The sequence below is a fragment of the Palaemon carinicauda genome, chromosome 26 (assembly GCF_036898095.1).
Source record: "Palaemon carinicauda isolate YSFRI2023 chromosome 26, ASM3689809v2, whole genome shotgun sequence".
NCBI classification, from domain to species: domain Eukaryota; kingdom Metazoa; phylum Arthropoda; class Malacostraca; order Decapoda; family Palaemonidae; genus Palaemon; species Palaemon carinicauda.
Genome location: NC_090750.1, coordinates 77,618,609 through 77,639,362, shown reverse-complemented (window position 1 = coordinate 77,639,362; position 20,754 = coordinate 77,618,609). Strand labels below are relative to the sequence as shown.

The 20,754-nt window shown below is 37.1% G+C and overlaps 2 protein-coding genes across 2 annotated transcripts in view; both read left to right on the top strand.

The window, feature by feature from the left end:
* LOC137620020 (uncharacterized) overlaps positions 1 to 779 on the top strand; it is a 1,187-nt gene extending 408 nt beyond the window's left edge. The window contains exon 2 of the mRNA XM_068350299.1: positions 1 to 779. This exon is cut by the window's left edge and continues 103 nt beyond it. Coding sequence (XP_068206400.1) covers positions 1 to 779 — 779 coding nt within the window.
* An 11,860-nt stretch (positions 780 to 12,639) lies between these two features.
* The window catches only part of LOC137619609 (importin-4-like), a 51,992-nt gene continuing 43,877 nt past the window's right edge, over positions 12,640 to 20,754 (top strand). Inside the window, exons 1-2 of the mRNA XM_068349791.1 lie at positions 12,640 to 12,797; positions 19,022 to 19,194. Of these exons, the coding sequence (XP_068205892.1) occupies positions 12,732 to 12,797; positions 19,022 to 19,194 (239 nt within the window). The 5' untranslated portion in view covers positions 12,640 to 12,731. The remainder of the gene's footprint in view (positions 12,798 to 19,021; positions 19,195 to 20,754) is intronic.

Sequence of the window (20,754 nt, the reverse complement as noted above, 5' to 3'; positions counted from 1 at the left end):
TCAAACACGCTTCCCAAAATATCGTATATCTTGATGAAACTTGGGTGAATCAGAATCTCATAGTTCCAGAGTGTTGGATAGACACCAGTTTACCTAAAGCCACCGGATTAAGACAGCCATCGGGGAAGGGAAATCGTTTGATTATCCTACATGCGGGTACGAGAAAGGGCTTTGTAGACAACGCAGAGTTGGTGTTTCAAGCTAATGACGGGGATTACGACAAGCAACTTTTTGAGGAATGGTTCGGGAATCAGTTGCTTCCAAATATTTCCCCTAACTCGGTTATCGTAATGGACAACGCTCCCTATCATTCGGTGGAGCTTGAAGGAAGGCCCACAATATCATGGAAAAAATCGGACCTGCTGGATTGGCTGATAAAGAAGGGAGTGCAGCCCCAAGATAACTCGTCAAAGGCACAGCTGCAAGAGCTTGCCAAGAAAATCGATGACCCCACTACATATGTAATCGATAAGATTGCGGTAGAGGCGGGGCATCGGGTTTTGAGGGTACCACCATATCACTGCCTCTATAACCCTATCGAACTCATTTGGACACAAGTGAAGTCTTTTATAGCCAGGAACACATTAAAAAAGGACAACCTCGAAGTTCTTGTCACAGAGGCTTTGAGTCTCATCACACCACAAACTTGGATGGATGCAGTACGACAAGCTGAAAAAATACAGGAAAAAGATGAACAACAAGACATTGCCGCTGAAAATTTCGTAGAGTCATTTGTAACCAACATCACAGAATGTTCTGATGAAGAAGATGATAATTAAACAACGAGAGAGGATTAGGCCTACAGGGGACACCTCTTCAAAAAAACGCGCCTGGACTTTTACCTCAAATAGGTGGTGTGGAAAAAAAGTCGAAAATTTATAAACAAATACTACATAGATATATTTATAGTGAGGTGGGCAGGTAAAGAGACTTTAATCTGGTTATTAAAAAAGTAAATATATATAGAGAGAAAAGAGAGTATGTTCTGTACTAGGTAGGCAGCCCTTAATATGATAAACCCTGTAGACCATACGACTGGCAGAGCCGCATTCACAGAAATTCCAGATTCTGCCACACCCTGAGTAGACATCATGCTACGAACCCACTAAACGTCGTCCCAAAGTGAAAGGACGGGACAAGGGCGAGATTATCAACAGATATCTCAAACAAAAACATGCTCGTCTTAAAGGGTCGCTAAGGAAAAATTTAATCGCCGAATGCTGAGAAATGGAAGAAACTTAGACCTATTCGAAGTTTAGTATGCATTTATTTATGTTCGTTTTTTCATGAATTATGTTAGGGGGAAAACCATTTTTTTAGTTTTCGAATTAAATCTTATCCCATCTATTTCAAATATGCCCTTCACTAGTAATACTACTACTACTAATAATAATCTCTATTTCAGCCAAAGCCATATACAGAGTTACAATATGGGTACAGTTATCTTACACTTATGACATCAGTAAAAAAAAAAAATTATAAGATATGCAATAATAACAGTGATTACAGTACATACATCATTAGCGGGATGATCACGGAGTTTCAAGGTCAAGAGCGTATGTAATTTTTATTGTATATAAAATTAAGGCCTTTTAAGTATTACATTTGCAAAACCTGATTTTTTTGCATATATGGATCCTTCAAATCAAAGAAAACTGTGACTATTCATACTGATTGTTTTTAATCTCAAAGCAATCTCAGAGATGATAATGTGAAAAATATTCTCAAGTCATTTTATAACATTTAGAAAGTGATGACATGTCAATCCCCAAACTCTCATTTCCAACTTTAATCTCAATCGAGATCACTTCAGGAAAAAAATGTCTGATTACTGCATGACTCATGTTTCCAACGAAGCCTTTAAAATCGGAGGGAAAAAATGAAAAACACAAGACCTCACGTTCCCTCTGATTCGTCACGCTTCTGAAATGAAACCAGCGAAAGAAGAAAAATGGGCAGACGATAAACTTCCTGTGGGGAATGTCTGTGATAGAACGGTTTATGTTAAAACGGTGAATTTTTTTTTTATCTCTTATTATAAAAATACAATTACATCTTAGCAATTTACATTACATACGTAATTATTCTTTACAAAATACTAATATGAACAACATTGTCTTACATAGTTATAAATCAGCTCAATACAAATTAAATCAATTAATAAATATATATGCAATAAATTTTATTGTACAGACGTTCTTAACTTATAATTATATTAAATATTTAAGTAATTATCATAAATGTACTCTTTTGTAAGTATCTTATTTATTTTTTCTAAAAGTATTTCTTATTAAATTTTTTGTTTTTAACATTCTATTTCTTATGAATATAAGTAAATTTGGGTCATCCGTTAACAGTCCTATAGATCGCCCATACCACACTCCTGCTAAAAAATCCGATATCAGAAACGGTGAATTCGTTTGGCATCTGTAATGTGTTTTAACTCACGAATGTCGACCAGATTGTCTACCAATGGGCAATGGCAGATGTAGACATGAGTAATTTCCGTTTTGTCTAAAGCTCTTAGTTATATATAACCCTCTTTCATTAGTGAGAATGACTCGGGAAGTTTTAATTCTTTCGGGATTTTATTTTTCTGCGTGTTTTTACGAGTTTTCTTTTTTTTTTCTTTCATGTTAGTCTATGTATGATGAATAAGAATCCTTCATAATTTCCCTAGCTTCTTAAAATATAGCTACAAGATTGATTAATTTGTTTAGATTTCTCTGACATTGTGTGGCCTCGGAAAATATGAGCTACCGCAACATATAGGCCTAGTTCAAAGATTATTTGACATATACCACACACACTTTTTTAAATATTTCATTTCAATTACTCATTATTTCTTATATCGTTTATTTATTTCCTTATTTCCATTCCTCAATGGCCTAGTTTTCCTGTTGGAGCCCTTGGGCTTATAGCATCTTGCTTTTCCAACAAGGGTTGTAGCTTAGCTAGTAATAGTAATGATAATAATGTGTGTGTCTGTGGTCAGTCTCTAGGGCATTGTCACTATCCCTTGCCTCTACCATTCACGAGCGGCCTTTAAATTGAAACTTACATCGGGGCCATAGATTTTTTGTCCATTTACGGCCCCAACGAAGATTGTAGTGTAATGAAACTATAAAGCGTTTGGATGATTGTAGATACAATAAGATCTCTCTCTCTCTCTCTCTCTCTCTCTCTCTCTCTCTCTCTCTCTCTCTCTCTCTCTCTCTCTCTCTCTCTCCTTTTACGAGCAGTGACTTGCGTTACAAAAATGTAAGTAGCTCCATTAAGAATACGAGTATAATTTTTTTTTTTCATATCTTTTGCAAGATCTAAAAGAGTATGATAATGCAAGGAGTCTTGCCACTTAATGAATAAATGTAACAGTATTTTTGCAATGGATATTGTAGACACCAATCAGTGCTCAAAATCTATTTTCCTAATCGTTCTTTTTTTTACTTCATACTTATTTTTCTTACAATTATTTGTTCATTCATCTACTTCATATAGGAAGCATTCTGTGTTGTTAAATCATCTTAAGCAAGTTCATTATGCCCTTATGTCATATATAAGTCCAGTAACAATATAATTCTGCACTGAACATTACTGGCAATTGAAAATAAGTTATGAAAATGTCTTACGAATCACTTACATGGATCTTACCCGTGTGACTCAGAGGTCACGGTGATAGTTAAATATTTTTTTCCCCTTTAGAGAGAGTACTATCATTACCACTTATTAACGCAGCCATTTATCTCGTCACGTCCCTTTTCTTAATGAGCTAGGATGATTTATTCATGAAATAACCTTCTATTAACAGGCCTTCTTAGTGTGTATGTTCTCTCTCGCTTCTTCTTCTTCTTCTTCTTCTTCTTCTTCAGTTTCACGTATACTATTAGATTTACCCCACTGCACAAATACTAGAGCAGCGTTGTTATTATCTTTATTCTAATATTTATCCTGGCCTCTAACTTTGAATAACTTCGACTGTTGCTTCTTGAATTTACCATTTACGTCACTTCATCCTTCCGAAGAAGCATTAATTTTTACTTTGCTATATTTCTAACATATTAAATGTTATTATCATCATTATTGTTATTTACGGACCAACTTTACAACACGTTTAAGAGCAGCTCGAGAAACTAAAGTAGGTCTACGAGAGGCAGATGAAGATAGAAAATGAAGTTGAGGTGCAGTGGATGTCTTAAAAGCAAACAATATGGTGTTAGTATTACGTAATTGTGATAATGCGTGAAAAATAAGTACTGAAATCACGTGATCTAAATATATTAAGAACTTAATCCGATACTACACAGTATTCTAGAAGTTTTATTCCAGCTGTGACAAGTTGTGGAATGATCTTCCTAATCGGGTAGTTGAATCAATAGAACTTCTAAAGCAAATGTTTTTATGCTGAACAAGCTGACATAAATCTTTTCATAGTTATATATAACATATCTGTTTTGATGTTGCTAGTTTTAGAATAATTTACTGTTATCTTTTTCTCATCGCTTATTTATTTCCTTTCACACTGGGGTATTTTTCCCTGTTGGAACCATTGGGTTTATAGCATCTTGCTTTTCCAACTAGGGTTATAGCTTGGCTACTAATAACGATAATAATAATGATTAAATTGCAAGGTTCCGATTACAGCTACAATAGCCTGTTGTGAGGCTAATCAGGTCGTTGACCTCTTAGCAATTGCCAAATCAACCTTCGAACATGTCTGTTATTTCCCATCCATATGACATTTAAAAGTGATATTTTATATATTCTGTTTATAGTAAAAATCATTCATTAAGAGTGTCGACGTTTAGGATAACTACGATTCGTTTGAATTCTATATGTGATAGAGACTTAACTCATGGAGTTGTGGTGGCCGATGTGGTAACGTCCCTGACTGGTGATCACCAGACTGGGATTCGAGTCCCGCTCAGATTTGTTAGTTCCATTGGTCGCTGCAACCTCACCATCCTTGTGAACTAAGGATGGGGGTTTGGGGAGCCTATAGGTCTATCTGCTGAGGCATCAGCAGCCATTGCCTAGCACAACTTGGTCCTAGCTTGGGTGGAGAGGGGGCTTGGGTGCTGTTCATATGTATATACGTTCAGTCTCTAGGGCATTGTCGTGCTCAATACCGCAATGTTACTGTCCCTTGCCTCTGCCATTCATGAGCGACCTTTAGACCATTGAGGTAGTGTGAAAAAAAGTCGAAAATTATTAATAAATAAATGCTAATATACATAGAAAAAGAGAGGGATTGTTGTGGGTCAATTTGTGTAGGGAACAGTTAATAGTCAACGGTCAAACTGGCAAACCGCACTCACGTAAATTCTAGAACCTTCCACAACTTGAACCGACTTCTTGCTGCGGAAGCACTTTTGTCGACCTTCTCTTCTGAGGTTATCTTCTCAAACAGGAAAGAACTCGAGTTATATGTTGACTTTGCTTCTTTCTATTTATTTTTCTCTATTTTTCAACTTTACTGCATTGTCTGGGATTCTCACTTGCTTAGTATAATTTTATCTTCTCTTTTCTTAGCTTTGTTAGTTAGTATATTTGTTTACATGTTTTGCAATTGATAAACCTTATGAATTTCATCTATATTAGGATACTCTCTCTCTCTCTCTCTCTCTCCTCTCTCTCTCTCTCTCTCTCTCTCTCTCTCTCTCTCTCTCTCTCTCTCTCTCTCTCTCTCTCTCTCTCTCTATATATATATATATATATATATATATATATATATATATGTATATATATATATATATATATATATATATATATATATATATGTATATATATATATGTATATATCATACATACATATACCAAAGGCACTTCCCCCAATTTTGGGGGGTAGCCGACAACAACAAGAAACAAACAAAAAGGGGACCTCTACTCTCTATGTTCCTCCATATATACATATATATATATATATATATATATATATATATATATATATATATATATATATATATATATGTATATATATATATATATATATATATATATATATATATATATATATATATATATATATATATGTGTGTGTGTGTGTGTGTGTATGTGTGTGTGTGTGTGTGTGCAGTTTGAAAATGACACGAATAATTGAAGCATGATAAAAATAAGATGTAATGGGTAATATGCATCGACACACACACTATATATATATATATATATATATATATATATATATATATATATATATATATATATATATATATATATATATATATATATATATATATATATATATATTATACATACAAGTGTGTGTTTACGTATATCTGAACATGTAGTAGGCCCACCCGAATTTTTACACCTACTTTGAGATCATTGTGCACAATAATCTTCCACGTTTAATACACCTTACTGACGTGAGAGGGAGGTTGGGAGAAAGCGTGGGTTTAAATATTTTGGTTAAACAACTGAACTTGTATTTTCCTCGCCTGTGTCTGGAGAAGGCTAGGGCGGCAGGGGAAGGGGGGGGGGGGTTCGAGGTTGGGGGGAATCGAGTGGAAAGAAGGGGGGCTGGTTGAAGTGCTTTGTCATCGCTCCTGGTGCGCCTTGGCTTATCACAGCCTACACTTCTTACACTCTTCAGAAATAAGATATAGACGGGATTAATGTTCTTGTATGTTCTCTAGCTTATTCAACATACTTACATTTTATATTATATAATCAGAGATGCGTTACCTCTGCGTCAAGCCCCTTGCAAGATGACTAAAGAACCCTGGCACTTTTAATTCAAGAAAGGGTGGTTTCTTAGCTATGAGCATAGACTTACTCGTTACATAACTTGCTATGAAATGTAATGAGCAGATTCTCTCTTAGAAAGCAAGTCTTGGCGTCATTTTGGTGATAACATCCATGATCAAGATACCTTGTCGCCGAAAGAAATAGTTTGCTTTATGTTAAACATCGTTTACATTCCACGAAGCCTTCCTTCACTTTAAAAGATGATGCCGTCCTGATGTTGTTGGGAGTTGCCACCTTTTAGAGGCTCTAGCTTTATTTTCATTTTTAAATATCTTAAGCTCCGATTTCCTATTAAACTATTAATTTACTGATCATTATTTTCCATGCAACGAAGCCTTTGTGACTTTAGTGTTAAACAGAACGATACGTAACTGTGATTGTGTACACAAAGGCTTCCAAATATCATTTTCGCCTTCTATTTTCGTTATACCCTGTTCCGTTATTATCTAATATAAACAACTATCGTAATTTCCCTTTTAATTAAGAATATATAGCAATTTCTTTGTTTGCTTCATACGAATTGGTTAGGATGGCCTTGAGAATTCACGGCGAACTTCACCACAGACTTGGAAAAATCCCTAGATACCGGAGTTGTAGGCCATATTACACACGTTCTCTCTCTCTCTCTCTCTCTCTCTCTCTCTCTCTCTCTCTCTCTCTCTCTCTCTCTCTCTCTCTCTCTCATTATGCTGATTTTAGTGACCAAGTCTGCAGATGATGAACTAAAGCTATAAAGTTCGCTGTGTAAATTAGAAAAATACACATATTTCAATACTCGTCTTATATCATTGTGGACCCTTTTACACACGCATACACACACACCCACACACACACACACAGACTGCACCATTTATATATATATATATATATATATATATATATATATATATATATATATATATATATATATATATATATATATATATATATTATATATATATATATATATATATATATATATATATATATATATATATATATAAATGGTGCAGTCATTCTGTGGGTCAATTTTCATTAAATCTTAAAGCTTTTGAGGCATTAATTAATTAAAAGTAAAATTTTTCTAATTTTCTGCATCTTATCTTGTCTTTAAGGATATTTTTTTTTTTTAATATAAGACAAAATTTGTTACTGCCCTGCATAATTCATTCAACTTTTGCTAACAGCCGTTTCAGTCAATAACTGAAGGCTATCGTCAGGGCATATCTACAAAAAGAAATCATTATCTTTACATAATGACAGTGCATTGATATTGACAGAAATATGAGAAATTTAAACTCATAGAATATGCAACAAATGGGAAAGTTTTAAGATATTTTGTATAAAAGTTTTTTTTTTTTTTTTTTTTTTTTTTTTTTTTTTTTTTTTTTTTTTTTTACTAAAATACTACTGAAGACGTCTATATCGGTATTTTTAATGAAACTTCAAAATTACAGTTAGAGCTCCAAAAGCATGCACTGGATGAAAGCTCTATTCCCAACAAAATTCCACATCACAAGTTCCTAAAGCTCAAGGAGAATTTACTTCTGTTGGAAAGGAGGACATAGTTTGAGAAAAATTGAATCTTCAACAAAATCTACTGCATTCTTTTGCATACTGTTCCAGTAGTCATCAGCCGCCATAGTGACCCTCATTGCAAACAACTTGTGTCCCTAATAATGTAGTTTATTGGAGTTTTTGTCATATTCACAAGTAAAATGATGATGCATGGCCCCATTATTGTGACGAATTGGAAGTCTCCTCTTGAGTGTTGTCAACGTGTGGCAAATGTTGCGTACATTGAGGGGCTTACACTCCCCTTCAAAGCATTTAAAGGTTTAAAGGTCGCTCATGGATGGCATAGGCAAGGGACAGTGACATTGCCCTAGCAACCAGGACAATGGCCTAGAGACTAACCATATATTATATGATCAGCGCCCAAGCCTCCTCTCCACCCAAGCTAGGACCAGGGAGGGCCAGGCAGTGGCTCGTGATAACTCAGCAGATAGACCTATAGGCTCTCCTAAACCCCCCAATCTTAGCTCACAAGGATGGTAAGGTTGCAAACACTAATGGCAATAATGAGTCTGAGCGGAGCTCGAATCCCCGACTGGCAAACGCCAGGCAGAGACGTTACCAATCAGACTAAGGTTAATTTGGTACTCTGGGCAGTTACAAAGCATATTCTCAGCAATAATTTTTCAAATGGCACGGTTGGTTTTACTCCATAGATTATTATTCTTATTTTGAACATGTATTCTCATCTGTAGAACATCTCAACTACATTGGGATAGAGAACTATACCTTTGTGGTGTTTATTTAAGTCCTGGTCTTATGTGCAATATTCCTCAAATTTTCTTCTTTATCATTTCCTCTATGATGTTGCTTGGACATCCATTGTTCATTAACATTGGTCCTATATGTTTTAATTTTTCATGGACAGCTTTCCAACTACTGCAGTGGAAAAAGGTCCTCTTGATATAAACATCAATGGAGGCTCTCTTGTATTAGTCTGGGTACTATCCCAGTGTATTGGGGCACCAGCCAACTGTCATAGATTTATTGGGTACTGATATGGCATACTGGGTTTATTATTTCTCAACAAAACCATCGATGAAAGGAAGAGTATTTTTCTTACTATTTTCGATTGTAGAGTTTAGGACTGAATTAGCTTTTAAGGCACTGTCAAGCTCCTCTGGTTAATCTGGCCTTTTAATTGTGATGAAGAAGTCATCCATATATCTTGTTTATATCTAAGGGTTGTTATGACTCCTAAAGGTTCCATCTTTCAAAGCAGCCATGTACACGTTGGCAAAGAGAACCCCCAAGTGGGGATCCAGTGGCCACTCCATCTTCCTGGCAAAAGAGTTCTTCACTATGTGAGAGTAAAGGGGGTACCATGGTGAGAGGTTCTAGTAACTTTTTCAGCAATTCTTCAGGAATACAAAGGGATTTCTTGCCAGATCTGTAGCTATTTTAAATGCTAATTTTATAAATGCACTGTTATTATATAAGGGCAATTTGTTTTTCTTTTTATTTTAAAACTGCCCTAACTTAAGCCATTAGCTATTGGCTGAAACAGCTAACAGTAGAATAAATGGAGCAGCACAGTAACAAATTCTGTTTTTTCCTTCAAAGTCCATGAAGACAGGAAAAGATACAGAAAAAGAGAAAAGGGTTGCCTTAAAATATTTGAGGCCCCAAGTGCTCTATAATTTGATATACGTGTATATATACAAGCATAAAACATATATGTTTATATATACATATACATAGTTTAGTGTTTTATACCTGCACTAGGATAAGGACCCACACACTTACGTGAAGTCTTGTCGGTGTTCGAAAGGGTGACCAGCAGAATAAAATGGACAACATTGACATCACATAGGCCCCTTGAATATCAATGGTTAGCCGCACAAGAGACTCATCAACAGTGTATTGCATCATTCATATAATTGCCACAAACTCTCTCGTTTCTTAGATATCAAGGCCCTCCATTTCTGATACCTTTTCCAAAAACATATTTGCTAGTCTGTTTTATTAAATTCCATAGAACCAAAACATCTAAAAACATCATATTCACCCCTTCAAAATACTTTTATATCCTTTCTCTGCATACAGTATACTATGCAGACAATTTACCTCCCAATTACTAAATTAATTAACCACTTCAAACCCCCCCTCCTTTACAATAAAATGGAATTGATTGGTTTGTTTAGACATATAGATTTATTCATAACAGAGGAGGGAGGTATTGAGAAAGATAGTAAAAGCAAAATAGCAAAAATGGAGAAAAGTAACTGGAGTTCTTTTAGACAAGATAAATGATATTAAGACTCAAATTGAAGATATGTAAAATATTTATCAAGCCTGTACTATTCTATAGGGCAGAAACTTGGGCACTAAAGATAAAAGATGAAGGACCATTGCAAAAAACCAAGATGAGGATGGTGAGATGGATCGCTGGAATATCACTACTGGAAAGGAAGGCGAGGCAAGATATAAGAAGAATGTGTAGTATATTTAATGTAAAGGCTAAGGCTAGGGAAGCTCGTCTGAGACAGCATAGCCATGTAATAAGAAGGGAGGCGGTAGAATCAATCAAGGGAGCTAAGAACATACCACTGATGGGGAGGAGTATGTGGGGCGTCAGCAGATAAGTTGAATAGTAATTGATGAAAAAAGTTGACTCGAGCAGTCAACCCTGCCATACTCTGGGACTAATAAAGTCGAAAGAAGAAGATGACAGTAGATGATAGGATAAGAAAAATTATAAAACCTTGAAGCTATGAATTATATAAGACAGCAGACTGTCTGGAGCAAGTATGAAAGAAAGGGGAAGTGAGTGGAATGGAAGGGAAGTAATGAAAGTAAGGTAAGGACAAGCTCTTTACTTTTTGGAAGTTTAGTTTGGATGTTGAATAAAATAGTAAGGACGAAAATGACATAAAATTCTTGTTTAGTAAATGACGAATAAGAATAGTTAAATGGATGAGATATTAAAAAAAAAAAAAAAAAAAAAAAAAAACAGCAAGGGGGTTAGAATGGATTTAAAATTAAGAAGCTAAGACAAAGAGTTGACGGAAAAGTAAAGATTTGTGCAGAAAAGAAAATAGAAAAAATTGGAGAAAGTCTTAGAATGGGAGGGAAATAATATCCAAGAAACGTAAGTGTTGTGAAGCAGAGGTTGGCTGTTCTTAGTGGACATTTCTTAATGAGCTTTCAATGTTCGTAGGCCTATCTGCAGTGGCTAGTGTTTTAGAGGGTTTACACCTAGGGGATGACCAGAGAGAGAGAGAGAGAGAGAGAGGAAATTACAGAAATAGAAAATATGTATCATTCAAGCAATCATTCCAAAATTGCAGAAGAAAATATAATTTCTTTTAGTGGGAAAGATCTGTGTTACAGACCCCATGAGAGAGAGAGAGAGAGAGAGAGAGAGAGAGAGAGAGAGAGAGAGAGAGAGAGAGAGAGAGAGAGAGAGAGAGGGGGTTGGGGAATGCGTGGGTAGTGCATATTTTCTTTCTTTAAATTTCCTTTCTTTCGTATAATCTCTCTCTCTCTCTCTCTCTCTCTCTCTCTCTCTCTCTCTCTCTCTCTCTCTCTCTCTCTCTCTCTCTTTCTGGTAGTGCTTATAACAGTTCATCCCACTAAAAGAATTGGCATTCTTATTCTGCAGTTGTAGACACGGTCGTATATTTATGAAAATCCGAATTAGGAAGGATTCAATCCCATTGCCTCGAAAATGGTTTCATCTTATTAATGGCCCGTATTTCTCACACGTGGACATATTCTCATTCAGGAATAACAGGAAATAACTGTATACTCGAGTGGGGTCGGCTTAACCCAAAGAATGCAGTAAGGCTAGACCGGCCCCAACTTGTCTCGGGTCTTACTTAGGCTTAATGAATTCAATTTATTTTCAATTTGACCCTCACCTCTCAGTTGCAGAGTTAAATATAGACTCAACGCTAGTTTTTATCTTTTGGGCATGAACGAACTTAGTAATCCGAACTTATTCTCATCTTCAAGAACTGCAATTTGAAGGCGGCCATTTTGGTTTGTTCATTATTTCACGACGAGGCTACAGTAAGAAACCAAGAAACGCGATCTATACATTAAAAATCTTCCTTTCAGTAAACTGTGGAATACAGAAGAATTTCTTTTATCTTATAAGTAACAAGCTGTAGTATTCTATATTACGGAAATATTTAGCATATTTATATTAGTATTACATATATACACTGATAAACAGTAATTCAAAGAAAAATTAATAAGCTGTAATATGGGCATCAGTAATTGAATGGCATCGATAAAGTTACAGAAAATTAAAATTAATTATAGAAATTATTCAAATATCCAATTATAAAATTGAAGTATCAAGAAAATATTAAAAAACTATTCAGAAAATCATATCTTTGAAGTTGGCGGGGACGTGAAGAAGCATCACAACCTTTTAGCCCAACTCTGCCTCAGTTGTCACTAACCGAGCCGAAGGATCTATCGTCATGGCCCCTCCTTTGGAAGAGATTCTTAACAAACTTTTAGTGGCTGACAATGCCGTCATTCAAGAGGTAAGAATCAAAACCGGTTATTTAGGCAATTATGAAGACTTTATATATAATTTTGTATGATTTGGATTAGAATTAACGGCGAAATGAGAGGTTAGATAAAGGTAAACAAGTAGCGTGTCTTTGGGCCGGGGCTTGGAAGGGATTTCACGTGGTGGTGTAGGGTAAACATGCTTAGGGGCCCCACAGATGGCTTTGCCACGCCTTCTTTTACTATTGTCATCTTATGCACCGTTTGTGCCACAGGATGATTTATTTTCCCGTGTTTGATGGTGCAAATTCAACATCTGATAAATATGTAGGGACGATTTCTTCTCGACTCCTCCCTTACCCTATGGTCGGGGTCTTGCCCCTTAACCCTTTATGTTTTTTCTCTTAGATGCTGGATCAGGTATTTTGGTATTTCGGGGTGTATGTATGATAGCGGTCACTTGTATGTATTATTATGACTTAGAATACGGTAGTGTAAGGGGGCTGCAGGGTGACGTTACCCACTCTCCCCTTTAGGTATGTAGGGAAGGACACTGCTTGTAGGTTAGGTTAGTTAATGTCCATTTTTAATCAACTCATGAGGAACTGGATGCTGTTATATAAAGCCTCCATTATTTGTAAGGACAGGTTTAGTCTGTAATATATATTGCTTGACATACAGTAGCCTGCCCGTGTTTTACCTCTGGTTTGACCTTAGACCTATGCTCCGTAATCAGTTTTGTATATAGCCCAATGTGGGCCTAGACCTCTGCTAGATATATACTAATAATTTAATTAAAGTTTCCCCCCTAATGTAACCTACAAGCCGTGTCCTTGCCTACTTACCTAATGGGGGGCTGATGCCCCCTGCGAACCCTCTTACACTGCCATATTCTAATTTAAACAATAATACATACAGGTGGCCGCTATCATACATACACCCCTTTGCTGACAAGGGTGGTGAGGTTGCAGACACAAGAAACCAGAGAGTTTGAGCAGTACTCGCACCAGGCAGGGATGTTTCTAATAGACCATAACACTTGACAATTGATCTATTTTTTGAGGAGTTATTTTCTGTATTGCAGATGTGATTGCTAGCTAGTCCTTGAATAGCAGAGGTAATTGGGGGTCGCAAGAGCCATTAGCTCCCTTGGTTAAAGCACTGATGTAGGTTAGAGAGTGGGTACCGTATGGAAGACATTTTTTTTTGTGATATTGGATTGAACTTGGATTTCTTTACCATTTGCCATTTTACCAGACCTCTCACAAGCTTTTATGTCGTACAGTGAAGAAGTACTGTTGCAAACTATTTCACTTAGCTTTCTAATGTAGGTATGAGGTTTTTATGAAATGATGGTATTTTCTATGTACTTTTTCTTGTTCAATACATGTAAAAGGAACATTTGTCACTTCATACATTATAAATCTTCCTCTAAAACCGACTTATGTTGGGTCTCTTGCAGCAAAATAACGATGTAAAGTTGGGTATTACTGTACTTTGTGTACAATGGTTACATATATACTCTGTTTCTACAGCATTTCCTAGATCATGTCCAGGTTTGGAACATTTCTCTACTGTACTTCAAACTGATTTTTTTCATTATGGTCAGAGGTAGATATTAGAGATACTGTACTTGACCCCATTGAGTAACAAAGAATGGACCACACTTGGAACTAGGGTATTCGGGTAGGGATAAACTTGAACAAGTTAAATACGAGGAATCATAACAAAACCACTGCCATGCAACCTAGCCTAACCTAACCTATCCAAGAGTACAAAATTTGTACAGTATGTTGGGTGACCCTATTACCAAACCTGACCTAGTAGGCTGTATTGCTTATATCTCGGAAAGTTAAAGAAAGGGGTTGCACCATAAAGTAACTTAAGGCTCTGGGTCCTTGCTAGCCTGTGGTACCATGTTGTACAATCAGACCTTCACTTACCCACCTTTGCATTAAGGATTTGCCTATTACCCTTAATTTATACAAAATTAGAAGTTGCAGAATTAGCATGGCGATTGGTGTTGAATTTACCAAAATGGGAAGGGTTAACATGTCGCACTTTGGCAAAGTCTTTACTTCTTGAAGCTGGTTACCACAAAGAACTAAACTTGTCCCATTAAATTTACTTTAGAATTTACTGTTAAATGAAGACTCCACCGGGCACACTTCAAATGTACTCACCGAGCAACTGAAGCAAGTTTCGGGAATAATGCATATGCTCCAAAATTGTAATTCTGTTAACTTGTGAATTGGTCGTGTTTCATTATTACACTTGTTTTAACTAATGGATTATTTAAGAAATGGATTACCCCTTCCCAAGCTACCATTAGTGTTTTTGTCTGAGATAGTGCGGGGAGGTTTGCAAGACAATGTTAAATTTGTCTGAATCAATCAAAATTAGAGTACAGTACATGTACAGTGTTAAATAAGAAAACAATGGCCCTTTCATATTTAAAATCTCATAGTAGTGCCGTCTGTTACCCCAATCAAACTGCACTCCATGAAAGAATCTAGCTTTGCATATTTCACAGCGTTACTAGGTATTCTAATACTGTATGTATGAGTGTTACCGGCAAGTCCGTGGCCCGTGTAATAAAGAGTGCAGAGCAGAAGAATCTGTGTAGTAACAGTGAGACATACACATGTCCATGGGTTTGCCTAATAACTCCATTGGGAAATGACACTTCTGTATTATATTCTGTAATAGAAAAGCTACCGGGTAAGTGGTGCTTAATTGCAAGCAAATCTAACCTAGCTGACTGGGTTTCCAATTTTCTATCCAAAGAGAGAAGGTAGAAGAAAAGGAAAAGGCTAGTCCTTCTTCACTTCCATTCCAGTCTAACACACAACCTCCATCTTTTATCTAATGCTAATGGTCCTGTAAGAGTCGAGGCAGCTATACTACCTGCTGTGTAGCTACTGCATGTCTTAGCGAAAAGGTCTCTAGGGACCCATGGGTTTATTTCCGAAGGTAATGGGCAGTAAATGTGGACTGCTGTTTCCAAACCCCTGCCTGGCATACTAGGATTACAGAGAGATTATGGAATACCTGGGTCGTGCTTACTCCTGTGATATCATGAGCTCTAACCCGAGCTCTTCCTGAAGCAGATTGTAAGTGTGGTGACTGGGTGTAATCAGTAACTTCCCTCAGCTAAGAGGAAATTGTATTTATGCACCTTCTTAACTGACCCCATGCTGCAGGTGAGGGTGTTTGTGTACAGTACACTTGAGTAGCACCTCCCTGTTCTCACAGGACTCAAAAGCAGCCAATCAGGATCCGTTACGGTTTTAAGGCTCACTACCTGAAACAACGAAAATCTGATATCGGTCACTGACACTGGCCGTATTTTAGCCGTTAACTCGGGTGGATGAGAATGAGATCTCTCCATTGATCGGGATGAGCAACGCTGAGGGAGGGACCACAAAGCTCTAATACCCATTAGGAGGAGGCTAAGGTGAGTGAGAAAATCATTTTTGCGGGTAGGATTTCTATTCGAGGTGAGCCTCACCAGCTTAAAAGGTGCCCTCTTAACGTCCCCGGATGGTGAGCTCGCCTCTTATTGGACGATAGGACTGCCCGGAACTATGAGCCTAGCCTCTCGGTCTAAAGATCTGTCTCAAGGCAGATCCTGACCAGCGCTTCTCTTTTTGGAGGTAGAGTAAAATTTGTATTAGATTATCAGAGGTTCCAAGAGAATAATCACTCCTACGACTCCAACTACGGATGGCCTACTTGACTTGGAACACTGAACTGTAAGATTTCTGGAGGTATCCCACCATCTCTCATGCTACCGCAAGCGAACAGCCTTTTTAAGAGGAAATGCTGGAAAACTTTTGTACATTAAGCTTTATAAATTCCACTAAGCTGTGGAATATCTGGGCATGTGGTAGGCACAACAGATTGGGAAGAGGAGGCAATTTTTTTGAAGTTCTCTCATCGGAAGAAGTACGGTAAAAGGTCTGGGTACCATTATACTTTGGGCCATTTTGAGGTTACTAGATTCATATTGAGATAGGGAGTGTACCAAACTTGATTCAAGACAATCTTTATCAGGCTAAACTGCGGGACAGCTTAGACGTTTGAGGCAGTCCCAGTGTTGTTGGAAGACATCCTGGGCTGCTGCTTCTTGTTCTGGTGAGCAGTTTATTGGAAGCTTCCGAATTTAAAGATATGAACTGGTCAACTGTTTGGGAATCCCACAAAATCAGGAGCTTGTTTGCTTTCACTCTGTTTGGCAATTAAATGATAAGTGATGGGAGGTGGGGAATTAGACACCTTTACATAGTAAGAGGATTTATTGTAAGTTAATTTTAACAGAAATATGAGCAGAAATCTTCAAAGTGAATAAATTATTTATGCACACCTTTAACAGAACTCTAAATTTTTCTAATTAAATAACTGAAGAAAATGTCTCTCACTGACTTGTAAGTTACTGGAACAGTTTATCGTAAAATGATCATAATGGTATTTAACAATGAATTGTGCGTAAATTACAGACGCACACAGGGAAATGGCTATATGAATTGAATAAGATGGTTACAAAAAAAAAAAAAAGGACAGTCGACACCATGGCTGATATAAGCCTACCATGGCGGATGGGCCTACTGAGGGTTGCCCACTCACGACTCTAGCTTGACCTGAGCTCGGATTCAACCAACGACTCTAGCTTGACCTGAGCTCGGATTCAACCAACGACTCTAGCTTGACCTGAGCTCGGATTCAACCAACGACTCTAGCATGACCTGAGCTCGGATTCAACCAACAACTCTAGCTTGACCTGAGCTTGGATTCAAGCAACGTCTTTAGCTTGACCTGAGCTCGGATTCAAGCAACGACTCTAGCTTGACCTGTGCTCGGATTCAACCAACTTCTCTTGGCTTCCCAGCTGTTCTTAAGGCATGCACATTGCTGAGGAGTATGAGAGCTTGTCTGGCCTATGGGTAGCGGTGGCAGGTGATGCAACTACATCAGGCCGGCTCTCCCTACTTTTCGTCCCCCTCTCCCCGGTGTACCTGTTGACATGGAAACAGAGTCAGTACAGGTGTGCAAGGGTCAACAACTAGCTTACATAACAAGATTTAGCTCAAACTTCTTCTCGCACTACTTGGATCGTGGAGATAAAGACATAGGTCGACAACCACCACCCTATTTCCTGCGCATTTAAATCAACACGGTTAATGGCTGTTTTGGCACTTGTCTAAATTATCATAAATTTATTTTAAACCCCTTTTATGTGACAGCTATCTTGGGATGCCAAGATTATACTGACTCAACAATATCTCTCCCCCCCCCCTGCTCAGCTTGTTTACCACAATACTCCACTTTGCCTAAAAAGGGGGTCTGTCGGGGATCAAGTTGGGCACTGTCCACCCATGGATTTCTACTGCTAGTGAGTGCTCAGTGAGCAAGCAGTGGGCTGGTGCTTCCCCGCTACTGGCCACCTAATGAAAGTTTACCTGCCGTGTTCTCCAGCTTCGCTGATATTCTATCTCGTGGAAATGTCGTAGGTTTATATTCATGCCGAAACAAACCTATTTTACTCATTGTGATCTTGCATAGCTCTGTTGAAATGGTGTGGTTGGATTGAAGCCAAGTGTTAATGTAGGAAAATAGTGGCTTACCACTAAAATATGGGTCAAAAGAATGATTTTAAAGTAACCAATAACATACAATACTGTACTACCAAAGTTACTGTAAATCATAGTTATATACTCTGTGAAAGAGAGATGTGGGAATGGGGTAGGTCAGGATGGCGCAAGAAAAATGGGTCTGGATAATCGGTTCTCCTATTACTTGAACCCTGTTTTGTTCAGGAAATTCTTAAATCAGGATTGCTTTTAAGCCCCTAATGCTGTATTATTAAGATACAGTTGTTAAATCTTTATTCAATGACTCCTTAGATGAGTATTTGTTGTCAGTCTACGAGTTAATGGGAAAATGTTATTGGAAGCTTCATTCTAATTTTGAGTGTTCCAACAAACTGATTTATTAGGCCATAAAATGTGCTTTTTACCAGTCGGCTTCTAAGCTTTACATCGCTAGGTGTAAGTTTAGATTGCTATAATTAGTAAATGTTATTTAGGTAGACCTTTATCAACAACAACCTGATATTTCAATAGAGGACAGCGAGTGGTTAACTATGCTACCCAATACAGTACTGTATGTGTATCCAGATAAATACATACTAAATGTAAAAACATTAATTTGGTTGCATTTTGTTTTGTGTATTAAGATTTTTTTTTATGTTCAACAGGGCAGCAGAGAACTGGGCGAAGTACTCAAACAACCTGGTGTTGTTGGGGAACTATGCCGTGTGATGGGAACCTCATCGTCCACTCAAATTAGACAGTATGCCGCCGTTATTCTCCGAAAGCGTCTTGCCAAGTCTCGTCACTGGTCCAAACTTGAACCAGATGTTTGTAATGGGTAGGTGATTGATTTACTTTATCTAATTTTGTGTTTTCCGGTGTTAACATTATCAGGGAGCTAAAGGATGTTAGTTCTGCATAAACTTAACCCTTTTACCCCCAAAGGACGTACTGGTATGTTTCACAAAACTCATCCCTTTACCCCCATGGATGTACCAGTACGTCCTTGCAAAAAAATGCTATAAAAATTTTTTTTTCATATTTTTTATATTTTTTTTGAGAAACTTCAGGCATTTTCCAAGAGAATGAGACCAACCTGACCTCTCTATGACAAAAATTAAGGCTGTTAGAGCAATTTGAAAAAAATATACTGCAAAATGTGCTGGGGAAAAAATAACCCCTTGGGGGTTAAGGGTTGGAAATTTCCAAAGAGCCTGGGGGTAAAAGGGTTAACATCACCAGGGAGCTAAATGATTTTAGTTCTGCATAAACTTGATGTTTAAAAACCGGTGATTATCGGCTAGTAAAGGTAACAGTTTCAAGTTTTTAAAATTGTTGTGCTGGAGTTTAGCTGTTGGTATGCAGTGATATTGGGTGGTAGATTTCAGGAAAAATAAATGGAGGATGATATATACTTCTTTGTTCCAAGGGAAGATAGTTGATCTGTATGCTAAAAGCATTGCTAGTGTAAGTTGGTATTTTATACTAAAGATAACCCAAATACAGTACAGATGTGTTTTGGGGAAACATGGGAAATTTGTGCTTCTAGTCTGTTGAAGACAGATGATGATGAATGAAGAAGTATTGAATTAAAAGCTCATGATGGAGACGACTGGCAAAATCTAACCGAAGCCCTTTTATGTCAATAGGCGTAGGCGGTGATGAGTCTGTTGAAATAAAATGGAGAAATTTTAGAAGCACAAACTTGGTGCATGGTTTTTTAATGGGGAAGTTGTAACTTCAGTGTTGTTTCACAATATATCTGTTACCCGTTTAAATCATTTACGGTACAGTATCTTTAATTCTTGTTTAAAAAGGAAAATAACATCAGTGTTAAATAACGAAAGTATGTCCAAGTTTTCACAGTTTGGTCGCAGCAAGAATAGAACATCATAGAATGACTTTTAATATTGTTTGCATACCTAGAATTCTAGTCCTGGAAGATCTAAATGTTAAGGATGGTCAGAAGTCTTGTACACCATTATTATTACTGTACTGTACGCTATTGTAATAGTAATGGTTAGAGTAAAGAGTACATTACTTAATTTTAAAGTCAAGTCTTTGTTGCTTACTATGTACTTTTGTAGATTTATATATTCACTGGCTTCAAGATAAATCTATATTGTTATTATTACTTGCTAAGCTACAACCCTAGTTGGAAAAGCAGGATTCTATAAGCCCAAGGGTTCCACTTATAAACTATAAAAACTTTAAAGAAGAAAAAAAAAAAAAGAGAAACAAGCTAGAAAAGTGTGCCCAGGTGTACCTTCAAGCAAGAGACCATGGTATAGAGGCTATGGCTCTACCCAAGACTACAGCACACTGGTTTGATTTTGTAGTGTCCTCCTAGAAGAGCTGCTTACTGTAGCTAAAGAGTCTTTTCTACCCTTACTGAGAG